The 22,647-nt window shown below is 44.4% G+C and overlaps 1 protein-coding gene across 1 annotated transcript in view; it reads right to left on the reverse strand.

Annotated features, from left to right (window-relative positions):
- LOC124545614 (hatching enzyme 1.2-like) overlaps nt 1-22,647 on the reverse strand; it is a 146,953-nt gene that overhangs the window by 18,499 nt on the left and 105,807 nt on the right. The window contains exon 4 of the mRNA XM_047124562.1: nt 12,618-12,923. Coding sequence (XP_046980518.1) covers nt 12,618-12,923 — 306 coding nt within the window. The remainder of the gene's footprint in view (nt 1-12,617; nt 12,924-22,647) is intronic.

Consider the following 22,647-nt stretch of genomic DNA (forward strand, 5'->3'; position numbering starts at 1 on the left):
TCGCAACCTATGTACACCACTCAACTACGTAAGCAGACATGACCGCAATTATAACTGAATACTTTCATCAAGAGAAAACAAACTCGAAGAATTTATAAAAATAATATTTTAATATTCTTATAACGGGTGATACATGTTTAACGAGGCATATTATGAGAAACCTATCTAAACAGCAGATTTCTGGGCCTTCCTAGAAGACTGTGGAGAAAAGAACAGGCAGATCAATCAAACATGCAAGTAGTATTATGATAACAGTATTATAAAAAAATGGTGGAACACAAAAGATACAAAATAACAATGCAAAAAGTTTAAAACACTTGCAAAGAAACAGACTGAAAGAGAAAGTAATGAGGTGGATTTAGAGCGAAAGAGTGAGACAGTACTCGAGGGAAAATATAGCCATTGAAGGCCAGCTGACAAGTTCAGCTGCTAGTAAAAGTGCGTGTGTAGTGGGCCACCAACTGTACTGATAGTGTAATCTCAGTACACAGACCGTTTATTTCAGCTGTACGTGCGGCAGCCCTCAAACTGCCATAAGAGCAATCAAAATGTGCGCAAAGCCATATAAACAATCATGCTCCCCGCGCTCCATTCTTGAATGTAATGGGTAGAACGGAAAGTACCCTCTGCCACGTACTTCACAGTGGTTTACAGTATAGTTGATGTAGATCCATATGGTCACTATTGCTTGCCTTACTCGTTTACAAACCTTTTCACAATATAACTGTCCTCGTTTAGTTCCTGAAATCCGTCACGGTATTTCCTCCATATGAAGTTTTCACTAGTTGTTGTCAGTAATTCATTCCTAATATTCGCAGCTTTACAGACGTGCAATTCACAATTCCTCTGCTTTTATTTTAGTGTCCAACTTCCACTCCACTCTCAGAGTGAGTATATAAGGAACAGGAAGTCACATTCGACAAGTATAATTTCATTTGAACTGGAAGCAAGAGGAGTTTAACGTATCGTCGATGGCGACGTCATGGAAACAGAGCACACGTTCGGTTTGTACAAGCATGAGGGAGGAAATCTGATGTGTCCTTTATAAACAAATTATTCAGACATTCCGCTCAAGCTAATTAGGGAAGTCACGGAAAATCTATCTCTGGATGGCCAGATAGGGATTTGAAACATTTGAAAGTGTTGTATGGAAGCTAACCAAAGATGGCGTTTCATTGGCAGAACACTCAGAGAATGCAATAGCTCTGCCTACTCTACGTTTGTTCTTCCACTTTTGGAGTAGTGCTGCGCGAAATGCGATCCTTGCAAGGTAGGGTTAACGGAGCACATCGAGAAAATTCAAAGAAGTGCCAGACGTTTGGTATAATCAAGAAATAGGGGAAAGAGTGTCACGGACATGATACAGGATTTGGGGTGGAAATCATTAAAGCAAAGGCGTTTTTCGTTGCGGTGGTATCTTCTTATGAAATTTAAATCACCAACTTTCTACTCCGAATGCGAAAATACTTTGTTAACGCCGACCGACATAGGGAGAAACGAACATTATTATGAAATAAGGGAAATCAGAGCTCACATGGAAATATATAGGTGTTCTTTTTCTACACGTGCTGTTCGAGAAGGGTATAATAGAGAATTTGTGTGAAGGTGGTTTGATGACACTCTGCCAGGCATTTAAGTGTGATTTGCGGAGTAGCCATGTAGATGTAGATGTGAATGAGAATCGATTGCACTAACCACTGCGCCATCTACCTATGTGCATTCACCATTTCGAAGTTGCCCTTACTTTCGACCAGGTAACTGAGGACGTTATCATTCGAATATCCTCCCTAGGCACTGAATTTCTTTCATTTCTTCCATTGCTTCTTTGTACAATTTCTAATTGAATTACTCCTCAGTTGAAAACGTGCCACCTGAAATGTCGTGAGACAAATTCCATTTTCTACGTGAGTCAGGCACAGAAAAAAGACCACTCAACCGGTAGTGATTTTCGTACAACAGATAAGAAGTGTGACCTTGGTCCGAGGCTGCTTTGGGTACTGGTACCCTTATTACACTGACGTGAAAAAAGTCATGGTCTAGCGATTTGCACATGTGCAGACGGCGGCTGTACAGCGTACACAAAGGATAAAAAGGCAATGCATTGGCTGTCATTTGTACTCAGGTGATTCACCTGATAAGGTTATGGCCGCAGGAAGGAGTTAACAGACTCTGAACGCCGAATGGTAGTTGGAGCTGGACGCATGGGAATTCAGTATTCCGAGATCCACAGTGTCAAGAATGTGTCGAGAATATCACATTTCAGACAACAACGTTGCCGAAGGCCTTCACTTAACGACCGAGAGCAGCGGCATTTGCGTAGTGTTATCAGTGCTAAAAGACAAGCAACACTGCGTGAAATAACCTCAGAAAACAATGTGAGACGTACGATGAACATATCCGTTAGGACAGTGCGGAGAGATTTGACGTTAATGGGATATGGCAGCAGACGACAGAAGCGAGTCTCTTTGCTAACAGCACAACATCGCCTGCAGCGCCTCTCCTGGTCTCGTGCCATATCGGATGGACCCTAATCCTTTGGAAAACGGGGGCCTGGTAAGATGAGCCCCGTTTTGAGTTGGTAAGGACTGACGGTTGGGTTCAAGTGTGGCGCAGACCCCACGAAGCCATGGACCCAAGTTGTCAACGAGTCACTATGCAAGCTGGTGAAGCTGCTGGTGGTTCCACATGAGCTGATAGTAGTGTTCGAGTGTGCTGTAAACTCCTCGAAGCCATGGAGCCAAGTAGTCAACAAGCCACTGTCAAACTGGTGGTGACTCCATAATAGTGTGGGCTGTGTTTACATGTAATAGATTGGGTTCTCTGTTCCTATTGAACCGATCACTGACTGGCATAAAGATGGTTATATTCGGCCACCTGGAGACCATTTTCAGCCATTGATGGACTTCATGTTCCCAAACAATTTGCGATATGTCACAGTGGGCTTGAATTGTTCGCGATGGGTTTGGAGAACATTCTGGACAATGCGACGAAATGATTTGACAACCCAGGCGCAATTATGGTCCGCTATAGCAGCATGGCTCATTATTTCTGCAGTAGGCTTCCCACGACTTGATGAGTACATGCCACGTCGAGTTGCTAGTGACAAAATGAGGTCCGACAAGATATTAGGAGCTATCCCCTGGCGTTTGTCACCTCGGTGTAGCTGGGCAAATTGAACTGATCGCCCTATGAGCGCTGCGCTAGCACAGTTGGACAGAGGGCTGCCCAATTTTCTTTTAAGGCTTTACTCTCCCAGGGAGGCTGGCTTCACTAAGCCTAGGAGTCTCCCTTACCCCTTGCTTATAACTGGAGGTGATTGGAGAAGGACATAGTAGGGATCGCTTAGAATAGCAAGAAACCGTTAAGCATTTGTGGGACACATTCCGTCTGGCTTATGATAGAAAGGGACTAATAATCTATGAGGGACACACTTCGTCTGGATCTTTCTCTTTCCTCTGACCGACTTGCGTTACACTTCTGGAACAAAGCTACCGCCAGCATTGCACTGCGGATCCGGAGCATGCAAACCTCATCGCCCGCACAAACAGTGCTAACATTTATTTAGATAATGCAGTCCGAAAATGAAATGAAATTTTAACGGGGAGAGTAAGAATTATAAAATTCATGCTTGAATTCCCTTTCAAATGCAGACGACGCCCCGCTGATGGCAGATAAAGAACGTGAAGGGAAACATATTTATTAAGTAAGATCCAAGAAAAGTGATTTCAGAAAATAGGAGAAAAAAATATTTTTAAAGAAAAATAACCTGTACGTCTTAAATCGTGATTAATAATAGAATAGGTCAAACAATTTAGGTATTTCGATTGCGACGTCACATATCAGTATGCCGGAAACGAAGATTTGGAAACATCTGTGGTACAACAATCATGTGTCCAAGTAATAAAACTAGGAAAGTAACAGATTAAAATTTTATAAGACAATGGCTTTCCCAACGCTTGTTTACAGACGTCAATCATGGGTTGTAAATAAATACCAAGAAAATCGCATAGAGGCAACAGATACGAGATTTCCAAGAGCAGTAAAGGGTTCCACATAAACCGAATACAAGAAAAAGAGAGAAACTGGAATGAACGTCTGAAAGAATGAATGTAGAAATATTAGATGTCCAGATAGGAAGCTTTAACCCAGTTGGGAGAGGAAGTAGAGGAAGGCCAAGGAAGCGATGGGCATTAACAGGCAAAACAAAAAAAGCCCAATGATTAAAACGAAGAAGAAAAAGAAAGAAGCAGATGATCAGGATGATGTGATTATGATGTTGATGAAGGTGATAACAAAGCTGTTTAATCCCATTCTGAACATATCAGGAAGTTTTCTTTTCTCCCACTTTTGTGTTTAGAAGAGGATGTTTTCCCATTCACTCTGTATAATTTCATGAGATAAAACGAAGTAGCTGTGTAAAAGTGCTTCTAAATTCATCTTACAAGTTTCTATGACGCCAGTTAAGCACCGGATGTACAGTGGTTTGGGTTGCTGCGCACGACCAGAGATGTACTACCTCTGAGATAAATTAACAAAAGTGGGAAATATATTCCACTGTCCCACATCTCACTGATGAGAGAGCGACAGTGCTTTATTACGACTCTGCATTATTAATTTAAAATCCTCAAACTAACGTGGTTATAGTGCCCAACAAGACAACTGCTGCACTGGTATAACGGCTTGCCATTCATCAATAGATGGAGAGACACCGACTGTTTAATATAGCACAGAGATTCGTTTAGTTACTCATTAAATAAAGTCATTGGTTGCACCCAAGTCCTTATGGCATTTGTGATGCGAGAAAGAAACTCTGACCAGCGCTCTGTAGGTTTAGAACGTTGTCTGACTAGTTCTTCTGCTTTTCTTGCATCAGGAATATGTCGTTCCAACAGGATAATGTACGTCAGCTCACTGTTCTTGAAATTCAAACTGTTCTGCAAGACCTGCATCAAATACTATCGCAGAACTAGCCTCCAACTGAGCATACGTGGGACGCAACAATTATTCCAGACCTAAGCGAAAAGGTCTTGGAGATGTAGAATAACGTATCCCGAAATGCATTATCCAACTGAATTGTCAGCTCCATACCAGAACCAGTGCCGACATTTTGTCGGTGGAGATTACACTGTGTACTAATTTGGATGATTCATCGTGGGTCCATGCTTGCTACCTCAAAGTCAGCTGTAAAAAACAAAATGTGTGTGAAATCTTATGGGGCTTAACTAAAAATGGCTCTGAGCACTAAGGGACTTAACTGCTGAGGTCATCAGTCCCCTAGAACTTAGAACTACTTAAACCTAACTAACCTAAGGACATCACACACATCCATGCCCGAGGCAGGATTCGAACCTGCGACCGTAGCGGTCGCGCGGTTCCAGACTGTAGCGCCTAGAGCCGCTCGGCCACTCTGGCCGGCTGGGACTTAACTGCTAAGGTCATCAGTCCCTAAGCTTACACACTACTTAACCTAAATTATCCTAAGGAGAAACACACACACCCATGCCCGAGGGAGGACTCGAACCTCCGCCGGGACCAGCCGCACAGCCCATGAATGCAGCGCCCCAGACCGCTGGGCTAATCCCGCGCGGCAGTTGTAAACACTTCATGTATTACACACGCAATGTTTCTAAGACGAATTTTGATTAACTTTGATGATTTTCAAAGAATGTTATGATTTTCTTCCGACAATGTATTTGGAGGGGGTGGTGTCTCGTTTTTGACTGGGATTATGCATTACCTACGTACACCTTCGATATCAGTTTGAGTTAATTTAACCTTTCAGCAGTAGCCCAGTGATATTCTTCAACCATTGATACAGACCTTACGGGATGAACTTAATATTCATGCACAATATTTGCCTTCATCGAGGTGGGTTAATGTGATCTCCATGACTGATGTGATTTTCAAACATATGGATTGGTCAGCTCAATCACAAGACATGAAGTGCAATGACCATCCACGTGAGATCGGAAACGGCTGTTCTTGTATGTCCGAAACCTCCACAGACATTTGCTGACTTTTCTAGATTTGCCTAGATGGTACGGGATCATCTTCAAGATTACCCAATTGTAAAGATCTGAACCAAGTCGCAGCGTTTCAGAGGTCTGAACGATGTCAGTAAAGAGTATACACGGTACCATGGCTGAGGGAAGTAGGGAAAACCTTCACTAAAAGAAATTGGAATCTGAGCAGTATTAATGCTCGTTTGCATTAGAAACTGCAGTCCAGAAGTACTCTGTACCACTACATCTTAGATATTCCAGACATTTTTAACGTTTCAAAAGTTTGTTTGGTATCCCAGTTTACGTTTTACATGTGCAATGGAAAACAAATATAATAATTATCAGGGTAACAATAAATCAGTATAGCTCTTTTACCCAGCAGACGTTGAAATTGGATACAGCGTTTCGATACCTTTGCTGTTGTGTTACAGAAATACTTTCCATTCAAAGCATTATTTTACTAGACGCCTCTACACATGAAATGATCAAGTGTGTGTTAATTTCTAAGGGACCAAACTGCTGAGGTCATCATTCCTTAGTCTTAGACACTGTTTAAACTAATTTTAACTTATACTAAGAACATGCCCGAGGGAGGACTCGAACCTCCGGCGGGAGGGGCCGCTCACTCCTTGACATGGCGCCTCAAACCGTGCGGCCACTCAGCGCGGCGCTCTACACATCCTTGGGGTCTCTATTGAGGAGACGAAAGTCATGCGACAGCGGTGCGCATATACGCAAATGGCGGTAGTAGCGCGTACAGAAGGTATAAAAGGGCAGTACACTGGCGGAGCTGTCATTTGTGCTCAGGTGATCACGTGGAAAGATTACCGACGTGATTATGGCCGCACGACGGCAATTAACAGACTTTGAAAGCTGAGTGGTAGGAAAAGCTAGACTCAGGGGACATTCTATGCGAAAATTGTTGAGAACTCAGCATTCAGCAATCCACAAGAGTGTGCCGGGAATACCACATTTCGGACATTATCTCACACCACGGTCAACGCAATAAAGAAGCTCACCAACATCTTGTAATAGCGACCTATGAGCATTCGTTATAATTTTTTTTAGTATCACGAAGGCTAGCTAGGAGACAACATAGCTAGCTACTTCGGAAGAGAACAGCTGATTGGACATGTGAAGCAGGATGTCATGGAGCGAAGCAGCCTGGTGAGCTTCCAGTCGGGGCTGGCGATGGACTGCTGTCAACACGGGGCATCATTTCCGTCTGCAGTAGCGCACGGTGCTTGGCTTCATGATTCCAGGGAGCACAGAGCGGCCAGGAGTCTAGTATTGTTGTGTGTTTCTGCCTACGAGTGTTAGAGGAAATTATGCCTGTTGTTGTCAATGCCTTCTTGCAGTGCAGATTATGTCTGGGTTGAGCGAATTAAGTTATCAATGAATCACAGTTATCAAATGCGGTAGGGAACTGTAGAACCTAGTGTTTTAAAGTTGTAAAAATTTATTTTATTGTTGTTTTCGGGGACATTCAAATTTCTCCTTGTCACTGATGTTCATTATTTTGTTATTCTCATTCATTTTGCGAAGCAGAGGGTAACTTCGACTTGCGGATCACTGATTTTTACTCTCTTGTTAAATGCTTGTTAGTCAGGGTGTCAGCTTTTGTTGGGTATATTTTAAGTATTGGTATTCCTGTATAAGACAGTTTATTGTGTGTTTCCTTTTTACTGTTGTGAACTATTTTTGGTGTATTTGCTGCCTCCTTTGTTGCAAAGTTAGTGAAATTCACAGGGGCATATTACTGCATTTTATCGTGCGTTCTATATTAAAGTATTGGATTCTGTTCACTTGAACGCTGAATACCTTACTTGTGTCTTCTGGTGTATGCGCGTAGAGTTGTTGAAAGTGATTAGTAAATATATTTCATTATTGTTAAGCATTTAGGCCTACACAACCCGTTCTACATTCGACTCCCACCTTTTGCTACGCCGCACTGTTCTCTGAGTTGTTCTAGCCTCTGTTGATTCCTCCAGCATTAAGAGACGAAACGTTAGGCAGAAGAATATTCCTTAAAGCACGACCTAACGCCCATAAAACAAAATTCACCAAGGACGCAAATGCCGGCCATGAAACCCCGTATTGTAATACATGGTAATCTTCTCTAGATATTAGCAAGTAGTGTACAAATTAAGCGGGAACAGAGAAATGGAGGGTGGTTTACTAGAGTCACGCCACGAGCTGGCGATGGGGAGCTCCCGTGTTGTGACAAGAGTAGCGAAGTCGTATGTGAAAAAATCCACGTGAAATTCCAGGGTTTTCGTATCGTATAGTTTTCAAAAACTTCGAATCCTAATCGACTCGACCCTCTTGCTGAAGCCTTCTTTTGGGAACTGGCCGCTCTCTGTCGATCGGTACCATAACCCGATAACTATTAACTTCACAGCCAACGGTCGCGAAACCTACATTCTGATCAACTGTAGCATTGTCAGTGTGGTAAATGGAGCAATGCTGACAACTGAGGTTGCAGCGTCGGCGCCAGCTGACATGGTTACAAACTAGTGATTTCAGTACTACTGATTTCAGACCGATTCCGTATTTCTGGATTTCCGGAAGGCTTTTGACACTGTATCACAGAAGCGGCTGGTAGTGAAATTGCGTACTTGTGGAATACCGTCACAGTTCGTAGTAATTGACGGAAAGTCATCGAGTAAAACAGAAGTCATTTCTGGCGTTCCCCAAGGTAGTATTATAGGCCCTTTGCTGTTCCTTATCTATATAAACGATTTGGGAGACAATCTGAACAGCCGTTGTTTGCAGATGTCGCTGTCGTTTATCGACTAATAAAATCAGCAGAAGATCAAAACAAAATGGCAAAACGATTTAGAAAATATATCTGAATGGTGCGAAAATTGGCAGTTGACCATAAATAACGAAAAGTGTGAGGTCATCCACGTGAGTGCTAAAAGGAATTTGTTAAATTTCGGTTACCCGATAAATCAGTCTAATCTAAAAGAAGTAAACTCAACTAAATACCTAGGTATTACAATTACGAACAACTTAAATTGGAAAGAACACACAGAAAATGTTGTGGGGAAGGCTAACCAAAGACTGCGTTTTATTGGCAGGACACTTAGAAATTGTAACAGACCTACTAAGAAGATTGCCTACACTGCGCTTGTCCGTCCTCTTTTAGAATACTGCTGTGCTGTGTGGGATCCTTAACACATAGAAGTGACTGAACACATCGAAAAAGTTCAAAGAAGGGCAGTACATTTTGTATTATCGCGAAATATGGGAGAGAGTGTCACAGAAATGATTCAGGATTTGGGCTGGACATCATTAAAAGAAAGGCGTTTTTCGTTGCGACGGAATCTTCTCACAAAATTCCAATCACTAACTTTCTCCTCCGAATGCGAAAATATTTTGACACATAGGGCGTAACGATCACCACGATAAAATAAGGGAAATCAGAGCTCGTACGGAAAGATATAGGTGTTCGTTCTTTCCGCTCGCTATACGAGATTTGAATAATAGGGAATTGTGAAGGTGGTTCAATGAACCCTCTCCCAGGCACTTAAATGTGATTTGCATAGTATCCATGTACCGGGTGATCAAAAAGTCAGTATAAATTTGAAAACTGAATAAATCACGGAATAATGTAGATAGAGAGGTACAAATTGACACACATGCTTGGAATGACATCGGGTTTTATTAGAACCAAAAAAATACAAAAGTTCAAAAAATGTCCGACAGATGGCGCTTCATCTGATCGGAATAGCAATAAATAGCATAACAAAGTAAGACAAAGCAAAGATGATGTTCTTTACAGGAAATGCTCAATATGTCCACCATCATTCCTCAACAAGAGCTTTAGTCGAGGAATAATATTGTGAACAGCACTGTAAAGCATGTCCAGAGTTCAAAAATGGTTCAAATGGCTCTGAGCACTATGCGACTTCTGAGGTCATCAGTCACCTAGAACTTAGAACTAATTAAACCTAACTAACGAAGGGCGTCACACAAATCCATGCCCGAGGCAGGATTCGAACCTGCGACCGTAACGGTCACTCAGTTCCAGACTGCAGCGCCTAGAACCGCACGGCCACTCCGGCCGGCTGTCCGGAATTATGGTGAGGCATTGGCGTCGGATGTTGTCTCTCAGCATCCCTAGAGATGTCGGTCGATTACGATACATTTGCGACTTCAGGTAACCCCAAAGCCAATAATCTGGGGACTTGGGAGGCCAAGCATGACCAAAGTGGCGGCTGAGCACACGATCATCACCAAACGACGCGCGCAAGAGATCTTTCACGGGTCTAGCAAAATTGGGTAGAGCGCCATCCTGCATAAAAATCTTACGTTCCAGCAGGTGTTTATCAGCCAGGCTGGGGATGATGCAATTCTGTAACATATCGGCGTACCTCTCACCCATCACGGTAGCAGATACAAAAGCAGAATCACGCATTTCCTCGAAGAAAAAAGGCCCGATGTGGTAAATCCAACCCATACCGTGACTTTCTCGTCGTGCAATAGAGTTTCCTCGACAATTCTAGGATTTTCGGTAGCCCAAATTCTGCAGTTGTGGGCGTTGACAGACCCTCGGAGCGTGAAACGAGCTTCGTCCGTCCACATCTCGTTACTCAACCAATCGTCATCTTCCGCCGTATTTTTAAATGCCCACGCTACAAATGCCCTCCGCTTCACTAAATCGCCAGGTAACAGTTCATGATGCCGATGGATTTTGTACGGATAGCATCGGAGGGTACGCCTCAGTGCCAACCAAACAGTAGTGTATGGAATACCGGTGCGACGTGCGACTGCACGAGCTCTGACTTCCCCGTGCATAGACGAATCCGCTACAGTCTCCATTTCTTTCTGAACCGTCTCAGCAGCATTACGCCTTGTGCTCGGTCGGCCACTACGGGGTCTAACGTCTAAACAACCCATGGCTTCGAACTTCGGAATCATTCTCGCCACAGCTGCATTTGTCGACGAACCTTTACCCGTTCGAATCCTCTTGCTATGGCGATAGGATCGTAACGCTGAACTAGCACATTCCCCATTCTGATAATACAGCTTCACTAAAAGCGCCTTTTCAGGTAACGTCAACATGCTGCACCTGCTGGCACATCTGATTCTCTCTTTTTTTTTCTTTATTGTTATTTTAAGCACCTTTTACAAGGCGGGCTGTCAGCAGCATAGTATGCTTGCTCTTCAGCCGTGAGTGGTACAATAATATGACATAGAGGTGGCACAGATAATACAATAAAAACGGCGGGCAAAAACTGTAGACACGAAAAACAATAAACATGAAGCCGTTCACGCTGGACGAGAAAAAACACTAACACTTGTTGACACGGCGCACATAACACGGACGACTGCGACAGCACACGTGAACAGTGGTGGCGTGACGGCGAAAGAACACGAAACACAAAACGAAGGCACACACACGAGACACTGATGGCGATGATCTCCGGCGCGCGAATGTCCACAGAGCGTGTACGAGTCCGGGGACCTACCAAGAGAGGAGGAGGGGGGTGGGGGTGGGAAAGGGAGGCGGGAGAGCAGAGATGCCACGGGTAGGGGAGATAGGGGGAAGGGAGGAAGGGGGAGGGGAAACCTGGGGGAAGAGGGTGGATGAAGGGGGATGGGGGAAAGAGAGAGAGAAGGGAGGGAGGGTGCCTAATGGAAAAGACACAGGAAGTGGGGGAAGGATCAAATTTGATAGGAGGGGTAGATGGAGGGGAGGAGGACATCATCAGGGAGGGGAAGCTGGCGGAAGCCACCTTGGGAGAGGGTAAGGAGGGTGGAGAGATGGAGACCGGGTGGGACGTGGGAATACAGGCGCGGCAGCGGGCGGGGGGCAGAGAGGATGGGCGAGACGAGCGGATGAGGAGGATCGAGTTTACGGGAGGTATACAGGATCCGTATCCTTTCAAGGAAAAGGAGGAGGTGGGGGAATGGAATGAGGTCGTACAGGATCCGGGTGGAGGAGGGGAGACGGATGCGATAGGTGAGGCGGACAGCATGGTGTTCAAGGATTTGAAGGGATTTATAAAAGGTAGGAGGGGGGGTGGAGATCCAGGCCGGATGGGCATAACAAAGGATAGGGCGGATGAGGGATTTATAGGTGTGGAGGATGGTGGAGGGGTCCAGACCCCACGTACGGCCGGAAAGGAGATTGAAGAGACGGAGTCGGGAGCGTGCCTTGGCTTGGATTGTCCAGAGATGGGGGGTCCAGGAGAGGCGGCGGTCGAGGGTGACGCCAAGGTACTTGAGAGTGGGGGTGAGGGCGATAGGACGGCCATAGATGGTGAGATAGAAATCAAGGTGGCGGAAGGAAGGGGTGGTTTCGCCTGCAATGATCGCCTGGGTTTTGGTATTCTCTCTCTCATTACATCTCCTTTTATACACGATTGTCATGCGCAGTCGCTGACATTTTGCTGTCCAGCGCCATCTGTCGGACATTTTGTGAACTTTTTTTTTGTTCTAATAAAACCCCATGTCATTCCAAGCACGTGTGTCAATTTTTACCTCTCTATCTACATTATTCCGTGGTTTACTAAGTTTTCGAATTTATACTGACTTTTTGATCACCCGGTAGATGTAGATGTACTGCGACGCCTCCCCGCGGCGCGCGCGCAGAGTGCGACTCACCTGGCTCGATGTTCTGCCAGTTGATGGTGACGTACTTGTCGCGCTCGTAGCGGTTCTGCTCGTGCAGGAAGCCGAGCGCGTGCATGAGCTCGTGCGCGGGCGTGCCCAGCGTGCCGGTGCAGCCCGGGTCCTGCAGGTTGACCTCCTGCGCGCCGCCCAGCCGCCCCACGCTCGACCAGCAGCCCGTGTTGCCGTGCGTGATGTAGATGTAGTCCGTCTCGCGGCCCGTGTACGGCCGGAAGCGGACGCACGTCAGCTTGTGGTAGGCGCGCATCGCGCCCTTGATGTTCGCCATTGCTTCGTCACCTGCGGAACCGCACCGTACGCTTTACTCGTTTTTCTTTTTCTCGACGGAGTGTGCTGACGACATTCATATATAGTAACTGATCAACAGTATCCGGACACTCCTATATAAGGCGAAAGTTTTTTGTGGCATTATGCCTCGTCACAACATAAAAACAAGATGCACACGTGCGTTGTCAACTCAGACCATAAAACCTGAAACATCACAAGCCGGTGCAGCCGCAGTTCCCGAGGTACAGTTGCAAATTGAGAGCCGCTGCCATCACCTACCAGCGATGATATTTACTTGAAGCCTAATGCTCAGCACAAACGGTGGATGCATCGACTTGTGATGTTTGATGTGCACGTGTGCACCTTGTTTCTAAGTTGTGACAACGGCTAATGGTGAAAAAAATTTTTAAGGTAAACTATAACTCAAAATGTCTGTAATCCTTAAATTCCTGTAGATATAAGGAACATTGTTTTATCTGGTTTCCTTGCAAATGGGATAATGTTGTCATGAAACATGTTATGGTAATAATCACACGATTGACAACTTGCTTAAATAACAGTTGTGTGGTGGCTTCACATCAGTTATATAGTATTGGCAGCAGAGAAGCAATATCAGCACAGCGGGTCGATCAGCAGTGCTCATTGACTTCGAAAGTGGATTAGTCACTGGATGGCAGCTGAGTAAGAATCCATCAGCGTCATTTTAACCATTTTAAAGTTACCCCAGTCGACTGTTGGTAATATGACTCCGAAGTGGAAAATGGTAAGGAACAACCATAGCTAAACCAAGACTACCTAGACCCTATGTACTGATGGACGGAAACCACTCAGCACTGAGGAGAGACATTACACAAAAATAGCATGAGATCCGAGGAAGGAGTCACTCGTGAGCTCCAAAGAGCTATCGTCAGTCCAACTAGCACAGTGGCTGTCTGTGCGGTGTTAAAAAGGATGGGGTACAATGACCGAGCAACTCCTCTTACAGAGTGTGCCAGTGACGCTTGGGGTGACGTAAAGGTTGACGCCACCTGACAGCGAGAAACGAGTTGTTTGCAGTAATGAATCACACTATATTCTGTGGCAAACCGTTGGATGAGTCTGGAGGTGAATGCCTGGAAGACGTTGCCTGTCATCATGTGTGGTGCCAGCAGTGATCCACAGACACGGTTGGTTGGATTTGGTCTCCTTATTGCGCTTAAGAAAACGTTAAATGCTGAAGGATATGAACGTTTTACAGCATTCGATGGTGCTTACAGTAGAGGAACAGTTCGAATGTGTGTGAAATCTTATGGGACTTAACTACTAAGGTCGTCAGTCCCTAAGCTTACACACTACTTAACCTAAATTATCCTAAGGACAAACACGCACAATGCCTGAGGGAGGACGAACCTCCGCCGGTACAAGCCGCACAGTCCATGACTGCAGCACCCTACCTTCTCTGGTTTTGGCTCTTCAGGAACAATGGTCTGCCGTTCCTCCACAGATATTCACACGCCTCATTGAAAGTGTCCCCAGTAGAGTTCAAGTTATCATGAAGGTGAAGGGTGGACTTGCTCTGCATTAATGTCCACTAATGTCTATCCGGATACTTTTGATCAGATAGACTGTTTAATTCAGTAACAATGTCATTTTTTCCTCAGGGCCCCAGTTGCAGTTATAATTTTTAAAATTAACAACGAAGGTTAAAAAATCAGTGAATTTCTTATCATTAAGAGACGTTATCAGCATTTTACTGTCGCTTCATTTCCTGCTGGAAACACTATAGCAAATTTAGGCTTTGTTACATTTGTTAAGTGCTTCATTATTGTCCTTTCGAAATTAGTCAGATTGCATCTCGTAGTAGGCTAAATATTAAGAAAATCATATTCATAACTTCCTGACAGCTTCAAAGTACGTGTTAGACCGGAGCTCGAACCAGGGACCTTTGCATTCCGTGGGCAAGTACTCTATTTTTCTTTTTTTTCCCACAGAAGCTCCCCTGGATAGCTTGCGGGACTAGCATTCCAGGAAGAAAGGATACTTTGGAGACATGGTTTAGCCACAGCCTGGGAGAGTCATTGCAGGATGAATTTTCACACTGCAGCGGATCGTGTTGTCATTGTAAACTTCCTGGCAGATTAAAACTGTGAATCAGTGCTCTGGTGCAGACTGCAAATTGTATCATATTCATAATTTGATCATACAGGGATCGTCATTATAATGCTTCTTACATATCACCGTTGACAACTTACATGACATTTCGATAATACCATAACATGAAGATCCGTGTGTGGTCAAATAACAAATATGACGCTCTTAAGATGTAGTACGACATGCAGTGTAAATAATATCGAAAGGACAAATTGCAAGGTCGGATTTCTCACTGTAAATGGAGGAAAAAGGGTACTGTGAACATGTGTCTGGAAATTCATCGTTTCATGGTAGATGGCGCTAACCAATGACGGTTCTGACCATGTGCCCTGTGTCCCTTGTGTGTTACAGGCTGTGTCATTGATGCAGTGTGGTCTGATATTCACGTCGAGAAGCAGCCGAGAAAAAGGGGTTGACTAGCCATCCTGCCTCTAGACCACCTGCTTGGCTGTACACAATCACCATCACGGATTGTTCCTAACATGAATACCGGACCATTCTGCTGCTTACAGTACGCTGCCTCAATGACACAGACCCAAGACCCAGGCAATCATCGTAGATCGTACCACTCGCTCCTTCCAGCTCCTTGATTTTTTCCTTACCATCTGCGCCCATCCTGTCAGCCTCTCCCCCACCTTCACCTACCTTGGCTTCACCATTGACCGTCACACCTGGATCTCTCATCTCGACTCTATCCAACCCAAAGCCCACAACCGCCTCCAACTCCTCAAACTCCTCTCTGGCCGGACATGGGGGTTGAACCCCTCTACCATCCTCCACACCTACAAATCCTTAATCCGTCCCATCCTCTGTTATTCCAGTCCTGTCTGGATATCCACCCCCACCCCCCAAATTCTATAAGTCCGTCTAGATCCTTGAGCGCCATGCACTTTGCCTCGCCTTCTGTATATGCCTCCCTTCCCCCACACGGATCCTCTACGACCTGATTCCTTTCCCCCATCTGCTCCTATTCCTCGAACATATCTGCATACTACATCTCCCGCTGCCTTGATCCCTCATCCCCTGGTAGCTCCTCCCCTCTTCAACCCCCCGCCCACTGCTGGGACTTCACCGTTATGTCCCCCATACCCCCCATCTCTACACCCTTCATCTCCTTTCCCAAGGTGACATCTGTCGACTCCCCCTCCTAGATGATACCCCTCCAGTTATCCCTCCTATCAGCTCTTATCCTTACCTTCTTCTGTCCTTTTCGTGGGCTCCCTCTTCCCCCCTTCCATCTTGTTTTTTCCCTGCCTACCCTCTCTCTGCCTCCCTTCTCTCCCCTGAGTCCTTTTGCATTCCCCATTCCCTCTTGCATCTGCCCTGCCCCTCCTTATGAGTTCTCTCCCTCCGTCGGTTCCACCCCCCCCCCCCCCCACTTCGTTTTTCCCTCATCTGCCCAGGTCCCCCCCCCCCCTCTGCCCTTGGCTGTGGTGTGTAGTCTTCATGCCAACTTTTTAGTGCAGTGTTTTCAGTGAGTGTTAAGTGTTGTGTGTCTTTTCCAATGTGTTGCAAACGGCAATCATACTGTCACTGGGTGTGATTTTTATATCTCTTGCGAACAGAAACCAGACTGATGCCGTGTTTTTTAATTGTCTGTCTACTATTTTACCTGTCTACTTCCTGTGAAATTTATTAGCATCGCCAACCCTTTGTTTTATGTTTTAACTTTCCACGATTTTCCGCCGTTTTACAATTAAAGTCACCGTTTTACCGCCTGTTTTTATTGTTTATTACCTTCGTCTTATGTTTTAAAAATTCTGTAGGCTGAAGAGCGGCGTACTAAGCTGCTGCCAGCCCGCCCCCTTCGAAAATCAATAAAGGAAAAAAAAATCACACAGACCGCAACACACAAGGAACACACGGCACGTGGTCAATGGAACTGTCAATCAGAGTCGTCTATCGTGGCAACGATACATTTCCCTACACATGTTCATAGGATCTCCTTTCCTGCATTTCCAGCCAGGAATCGGTCCCTACAGTTAGTCGATTTTATTAACGTTCACCCTGTATTGTGGGAAGTGAAATAAAGCTATAGCGAAAACATTATCCCTTACGCAACCTAGAAAAGTTTTCATAAACGATGCCTAACATGTTATTATTTTGTGAAAAAACTTCCTGTTCTAGGTTAATAGACTAGATCTTCAGTTCGAATCATGTATAAAGTATAAGTCAAATATAAATTAAAAGAAATAATTCTGTATTAATGAATAATAATCAACAAAAATAATGTTCTTCCACTTCTAAATTTATCAGAAAAATTGGACATCCTTTTCCTTTCTTCAGGTTTTTCGTCGAAATGTGTGACACATTTACTTGGACGTAACCATATTAATAATCAATTTTTTTTTTGAATGGTTTGTGAGGTCCGCCACGAATTCCTTTCCTGTGCTAACCTCTTCATCTCAGAGTAGCACTTGCAACCTACCTCCTCAACTATTTTCTGGATGTATACCAGTTTCTGTCTTCCGCTGCAGTTTTTACCCTACACAGCTCCCTCTGGTACCATGTAAGTTATTCCCTTATGTCTTAACAGATGTCCTACCACCCTGTCCCTTCTTCTTGTCAGTGTTTTCCATCTATTCCTTTCTTCTCCGATTCTGAGAAGAACCTCCTCATTCTTTGCATTATCAGTCCACGTAAGGTTCAACATTCGTCTGTAGCATCAATTGAATAAGAAAGATATTTACATCACTGCGTAGACGAAACTCAGAATGCAACTGCAACTTCATTAAAACAGTGCAACAAATATTAAATTGACATTCTTCGCTGTGCAAATGGGTACCATTTCAGAGAAATGGGAGTAGGTAGTATTAACAACATCTATATCCTGTATAGAGGAAAAGATTAAGTAGCAGATTTCTCATTCAGTAATCGCACTTTAATATTGGTTGCTTATGAGAAGATGGGATTATGTCTTTTGTGTTGAAAAATGGTACACCAAGAATGAAGTACTAGGATAGGAAAGAGTATAAAACAGCGATGCAGTTTACAATATTTGCTCTTCAATCTACACGGTAAAGAAACAATGACCGAAATAAAACAAAAGATGAAGCGTGGAATTAAATGTGTCAGTGATAAGACTTGCAGATGACATTGCTATCCTCGGTGAAAGAGTAGAAAAATTACTGGAAATGTTGAGTGATAAGACTAGTGAGAACACACTGTGGATTGAAAGTGAAACACAGAAAGTAATGTGGAGTAGCAGTAATGAGATTAACGCTAAACTTAACTCCCAAACTGGTGAGCACGAAGTAGACTAAAGAATTCTGCGACATTGGGAGCAGAATAATACATGTAGGACGAAAAAAGGAGGATTCAAATTAGCAGATTAGCAATGGTGAAGAGAGCATTCGTCACCAACTAAAACCTCCTAGTATCAGACATGGGCCTTAATATGAAGAAGAAATTCGTACGTTTGGACCACAGCACTGTATGGAAGCGAATCATGAAATGTGAAAAAAAACAGAAAAGAGGAGATGTACTGCTGTAGAAGGACATTGGAAACTAGGTGGACTCATTATATAAGATATGAGTTCTCCGCATAAAAGGCGAGAAGAGGAACGTGAGAACACGTTGTTGAGAAGAAGAAACAGACTAGTAGAGTATGTGTTAAGTCATCAAGAAATAACCTCCGCGCTAGTTGAGGGAATTTTAGGGGATAAAATCTGTAGGGCAAAACAGAGATTGGAATATATGCAACAAGTGTAGGTGTTATTCTGACATGAAGAGGTTGACACTGCAGTGGAACTCATGTCGGGCTACAAATAATAATAATAATAAATAAATAAATAAATAGAAATGGAAGTCAACGAAGGCAGGGTATCTTGCTAGTGTAGGTCGCGGTGTCACTACCGTCATGCGAATAGAGAATCGCACACCTTATGTAGGATCTCAATGGAACCACTCGACTAGCGGCGAGGAGTTAGGCTTACAGTTCCTCGACCATGCAGGATCATGCTGTCGCGTCAAGTACCCTGAGGTAGGAGATGGGCTCGTCAGCGCTGAACCAAGACAGCACAAAGAGACGACCTCCGGAGTTAGCCAAGTATCTACCTCACAGTACGACAACGTCAGCAGGTGAACGCGCCATTGCCGCCCGCTGTGGCCGAGCGGTTCTAGGCGCTTCAGTCTGGAACCGCGCTACTGCTACGGTCGCAGGTTCTAATCCTGCCTCGGGCATGGATGTGTGTGATGTCCTTAGGTTAGTTGGGATTAAGTAGTTCTAAGTTCTAGGGGACTGATGACCTCAGCTGTTAAGTCCCATAGTGCTCAGAGACATTTGAACCATTTTTTTGAACGCGCCATTGTTGCAGCCTCCTTTAACGCGGATCTCGAGGTAACTGCGAGTTAGCGGCGGTGCTCCCAACACAAACCTGTATTATCACTTTTTATTTCATCCAATTTTATATGTATGAACTGTTTGTTAATTTACCCATTTACGTGAGTGTATCGACACCTAAAAATCATATCTAGTCGCTGGACTAATTTCGACCATCTGATATTTTTGTACTTCGCATGTTTTTGTTATCTCTTTTGAGTTTTCTCTTTCGTTGTCTCGCTCTCGTAAGGTACGGTTGCCATTCTCATTGTAAAGATTATCATGTAGATGATAATTAGGTTTTCTTAATATGTCATGAAGATATTCTGCCTTTTAGTTCTAGCAAAAACCATGTCACTTTTATATGATTTTTAATTTGTATTATGTGTTTTCAGAGGATCGAGGGTGGAACAGGGGCGTCAACGGCACATTGTTATTGGACGTTAATAACGGAACACTTTTCGTGTTCAGTCATTACTTTTCGTTACGTCTTACTCCACACGTCACTGAGATTTTATTTGTATCTCGCAGTATTTTCACGCAAGCTATGCAAAGAATGATTCGGTCATTGTGTACTAATGACGTCATTGTGCGGCCTACACCTGTCGGACACAGGCCCCACGAACATTCAAAAGTTTTTGGTGGTGGTTAATTTCCCTTATGTGTTGCATTTTCAGCTTCACGCCGAAGTCGGTACGAAGCATTGGCTCTATCACCGTGCTGAGATGTACAGTCATGCTCAAAAGTGTCCGAAAGACCTGAATTGCATTTCGCCTGATTCGCATGCAACCCGCATAACGCAGCTGTCTAGCAGGTCCTCTAATCGCTCCTCGGTACAGTCGTTTGACTACTGAAAATGGTTCCAATAAGTCACCACTAGAAAACTCTGCTCTGTATCGCAATAGCTCAAGATGTTAAGTTATACCACGATACTGCAAATATCAGGGAACACCTTATCACAAATAAGACTGTCCTTAAGGCTTGTAAGCACACATTTATTACAATAAATGACATACCTGAAATGAAACCACTCTCATTATTACGTCAGATAGGTAATGCATGTAGTAAATTCGTCGTATTCATGATTTCCTCTACAAAGTAACATACCGCACTTATTACTTAACACAAAATGTCATTATTCACGAGCAGCTAGCTCAGAATATGTACGAACTTCAAATGACACGACGAACCGTCTCGTTCTGCATATCGATTCAAATCCACGTTATGCAGACTAAGCAAAGATTTCGTGACTAACGGAAACTATCAGTCATTCCTGACTATGCATACAGAGAGTGATGTACCTAGATTTTAGACAGTTTCAGTTGGCAAATATCAACTTTAAATTACATAACGTAAACATTTTTAACGGACAGGAATTACTACCCAACATCTATAGTCCCTGTTGACGAACTACGAGAGATGTTAAATATTGCTCATTCACAAGCAACTTACTTGAAATGCCGAGAGATAAAGCTTTGGGTTGGAGAGGGATTCGAACCCAGAACCAAATCAGATTGTTATCGAAGCACAATCAGCCGTGCATATCGGATTTTCTCAGCAATAGCTAGATGTTTTAACTGAAATGACGAGGTGAAACATTAATTTTTTCCTTCCCAGGGCTCCAACCGGACACCTATCGCTGTTATATTCTACAGAAAACGAACGTTAAATATGGGTTTGTTACACCAGCACCGACATGTGTGCGTGTTTGAACTAGACATACACTACTGGCCATTAAAATTGCTACACCACGAAGATGATGTGCTACAGAAGCGAAATTTAACCGACTGGAAGAAGATGCTGTGATATGCAAATGATTAGCTTTTCAGAGCATTCACACAAGGTTGGCGCCAGTGGCGACACGTACAACGTGCTGACATGAGGAAAGTTTCCAACCGATTTCTCATACACAAACAGCAGTTGACCGGCGTTGCCTGGTGAAAAGTTGTTGTGATTCCTCGTGTAAGGGGGAGAAATGCGTACCATCACGTTTCCGACTTTGATAAAGGTCGGATTGTAGCCTATCGCGATTGCGGTTTATCGGGCCATTGCTGCTCACGTTGGTCGAGATCCAATGACTGTTAGCAGATTATGGAATCGGAGGGTTCAGGAGGGTAATACGGAACGCCGTGCTGGATCCCAACGGCCTCGTATCACTAGCAGTCGAGATGACAGGCATCTTATCCGCATGTCTGCAACGGATCGAGCAGCCACGTCTCGATTCAGAGGGAGATGTTTGCAAGACAACAACCATCTGCACGAACAGTTCGACGACGTTTTGCAGCAGCATGGACTATCAGCTCGGAGACCAAAAAAAATGTTCAAATGGCTCTAAGCACTATAGGGCTTAACATCTGAGGTCATGTCCCCTAGACTTAGAACTACTTAAACCTAACTAACCTAAGGACATCACACACATCCATGCCCCAGGCAGGATTCGAACCTGCGACCGTAGCAGCAGCGCGGTTCCGGACTGAAGCGCCTAGAAGCGCTCGGCCACAGCGGCCGGCCTCGGAGACCATGGCTGTGGTTACCCTTGACGCTGCATCACAGACAGGAGCGCTTGCGATGGTGTACTCAACGACGAACCTGGGTGCAGGAATGCCAAAACGTCATTTTTTTGGATGAATCCAAATTCTCTTTACAGCATCATGATGGTCGCAACCGTGTTTGGCAACATCACGGTGAACGCACATTGGAAGCGTGTATTCGTTATCTCCATACTGGCGTATCACCCGGCGTGATGGTATGGTGTGCCATTGGTTACACGTCTCGTTCACCTCTTGTTCGCATTGACGCCACTTTGAACAGTGGACATAACATTTCAGATGTGTTTCGACCCGTGGCTCTACCCTTCATTCGATCCATGCGAAACCCTACATTTCAGCAGGATAATGCACGACCGCATGTTGTAGGTCCTGTACGGGCCTTTCTGGATACAGAAAATGTTCGACTGCTGCCATGGCCAGCACATTCTCCAGATCTCTCACCAATTGAAAACGTCTGGTCAATAGTGGCCGAGCAACTGGCTCGTCACAATACGCCAGTCACTACTCTTGATGAACTGTGGTATCGTGTTGAAGCTGCATGGGCAGCTGTACCTGTACACCCCATTCAATCTCTGTTTGACTCAATGTCCAGGCGTATCAAGGCTGTTATTTCGGCCAGAGGTGGTTGTTCTGGGCACTGATTTCTCAGAATAAATGCACTCAAATTGCGTGAAAATGTAATCACATTTCAGTTCTAGTATAATATATTTGTCCAATGAATACCCGTTTGTCATCT

Source organism: Schistocerca americana, chromosome 8 (genome assembly GCF_021461395.2).
Source record: "Schistocerca americana isolate TAMUIC-IGC-003095 chromosome 8, iqSchAmer2.1, whole genome shotgun sequence".
Taxonomy (NCBI): Eukaryota; Metazoa; Arthropoda; class Insecta; order Orthoptera; family Acrididae; genus Schistocerca; species Schistocerca americana.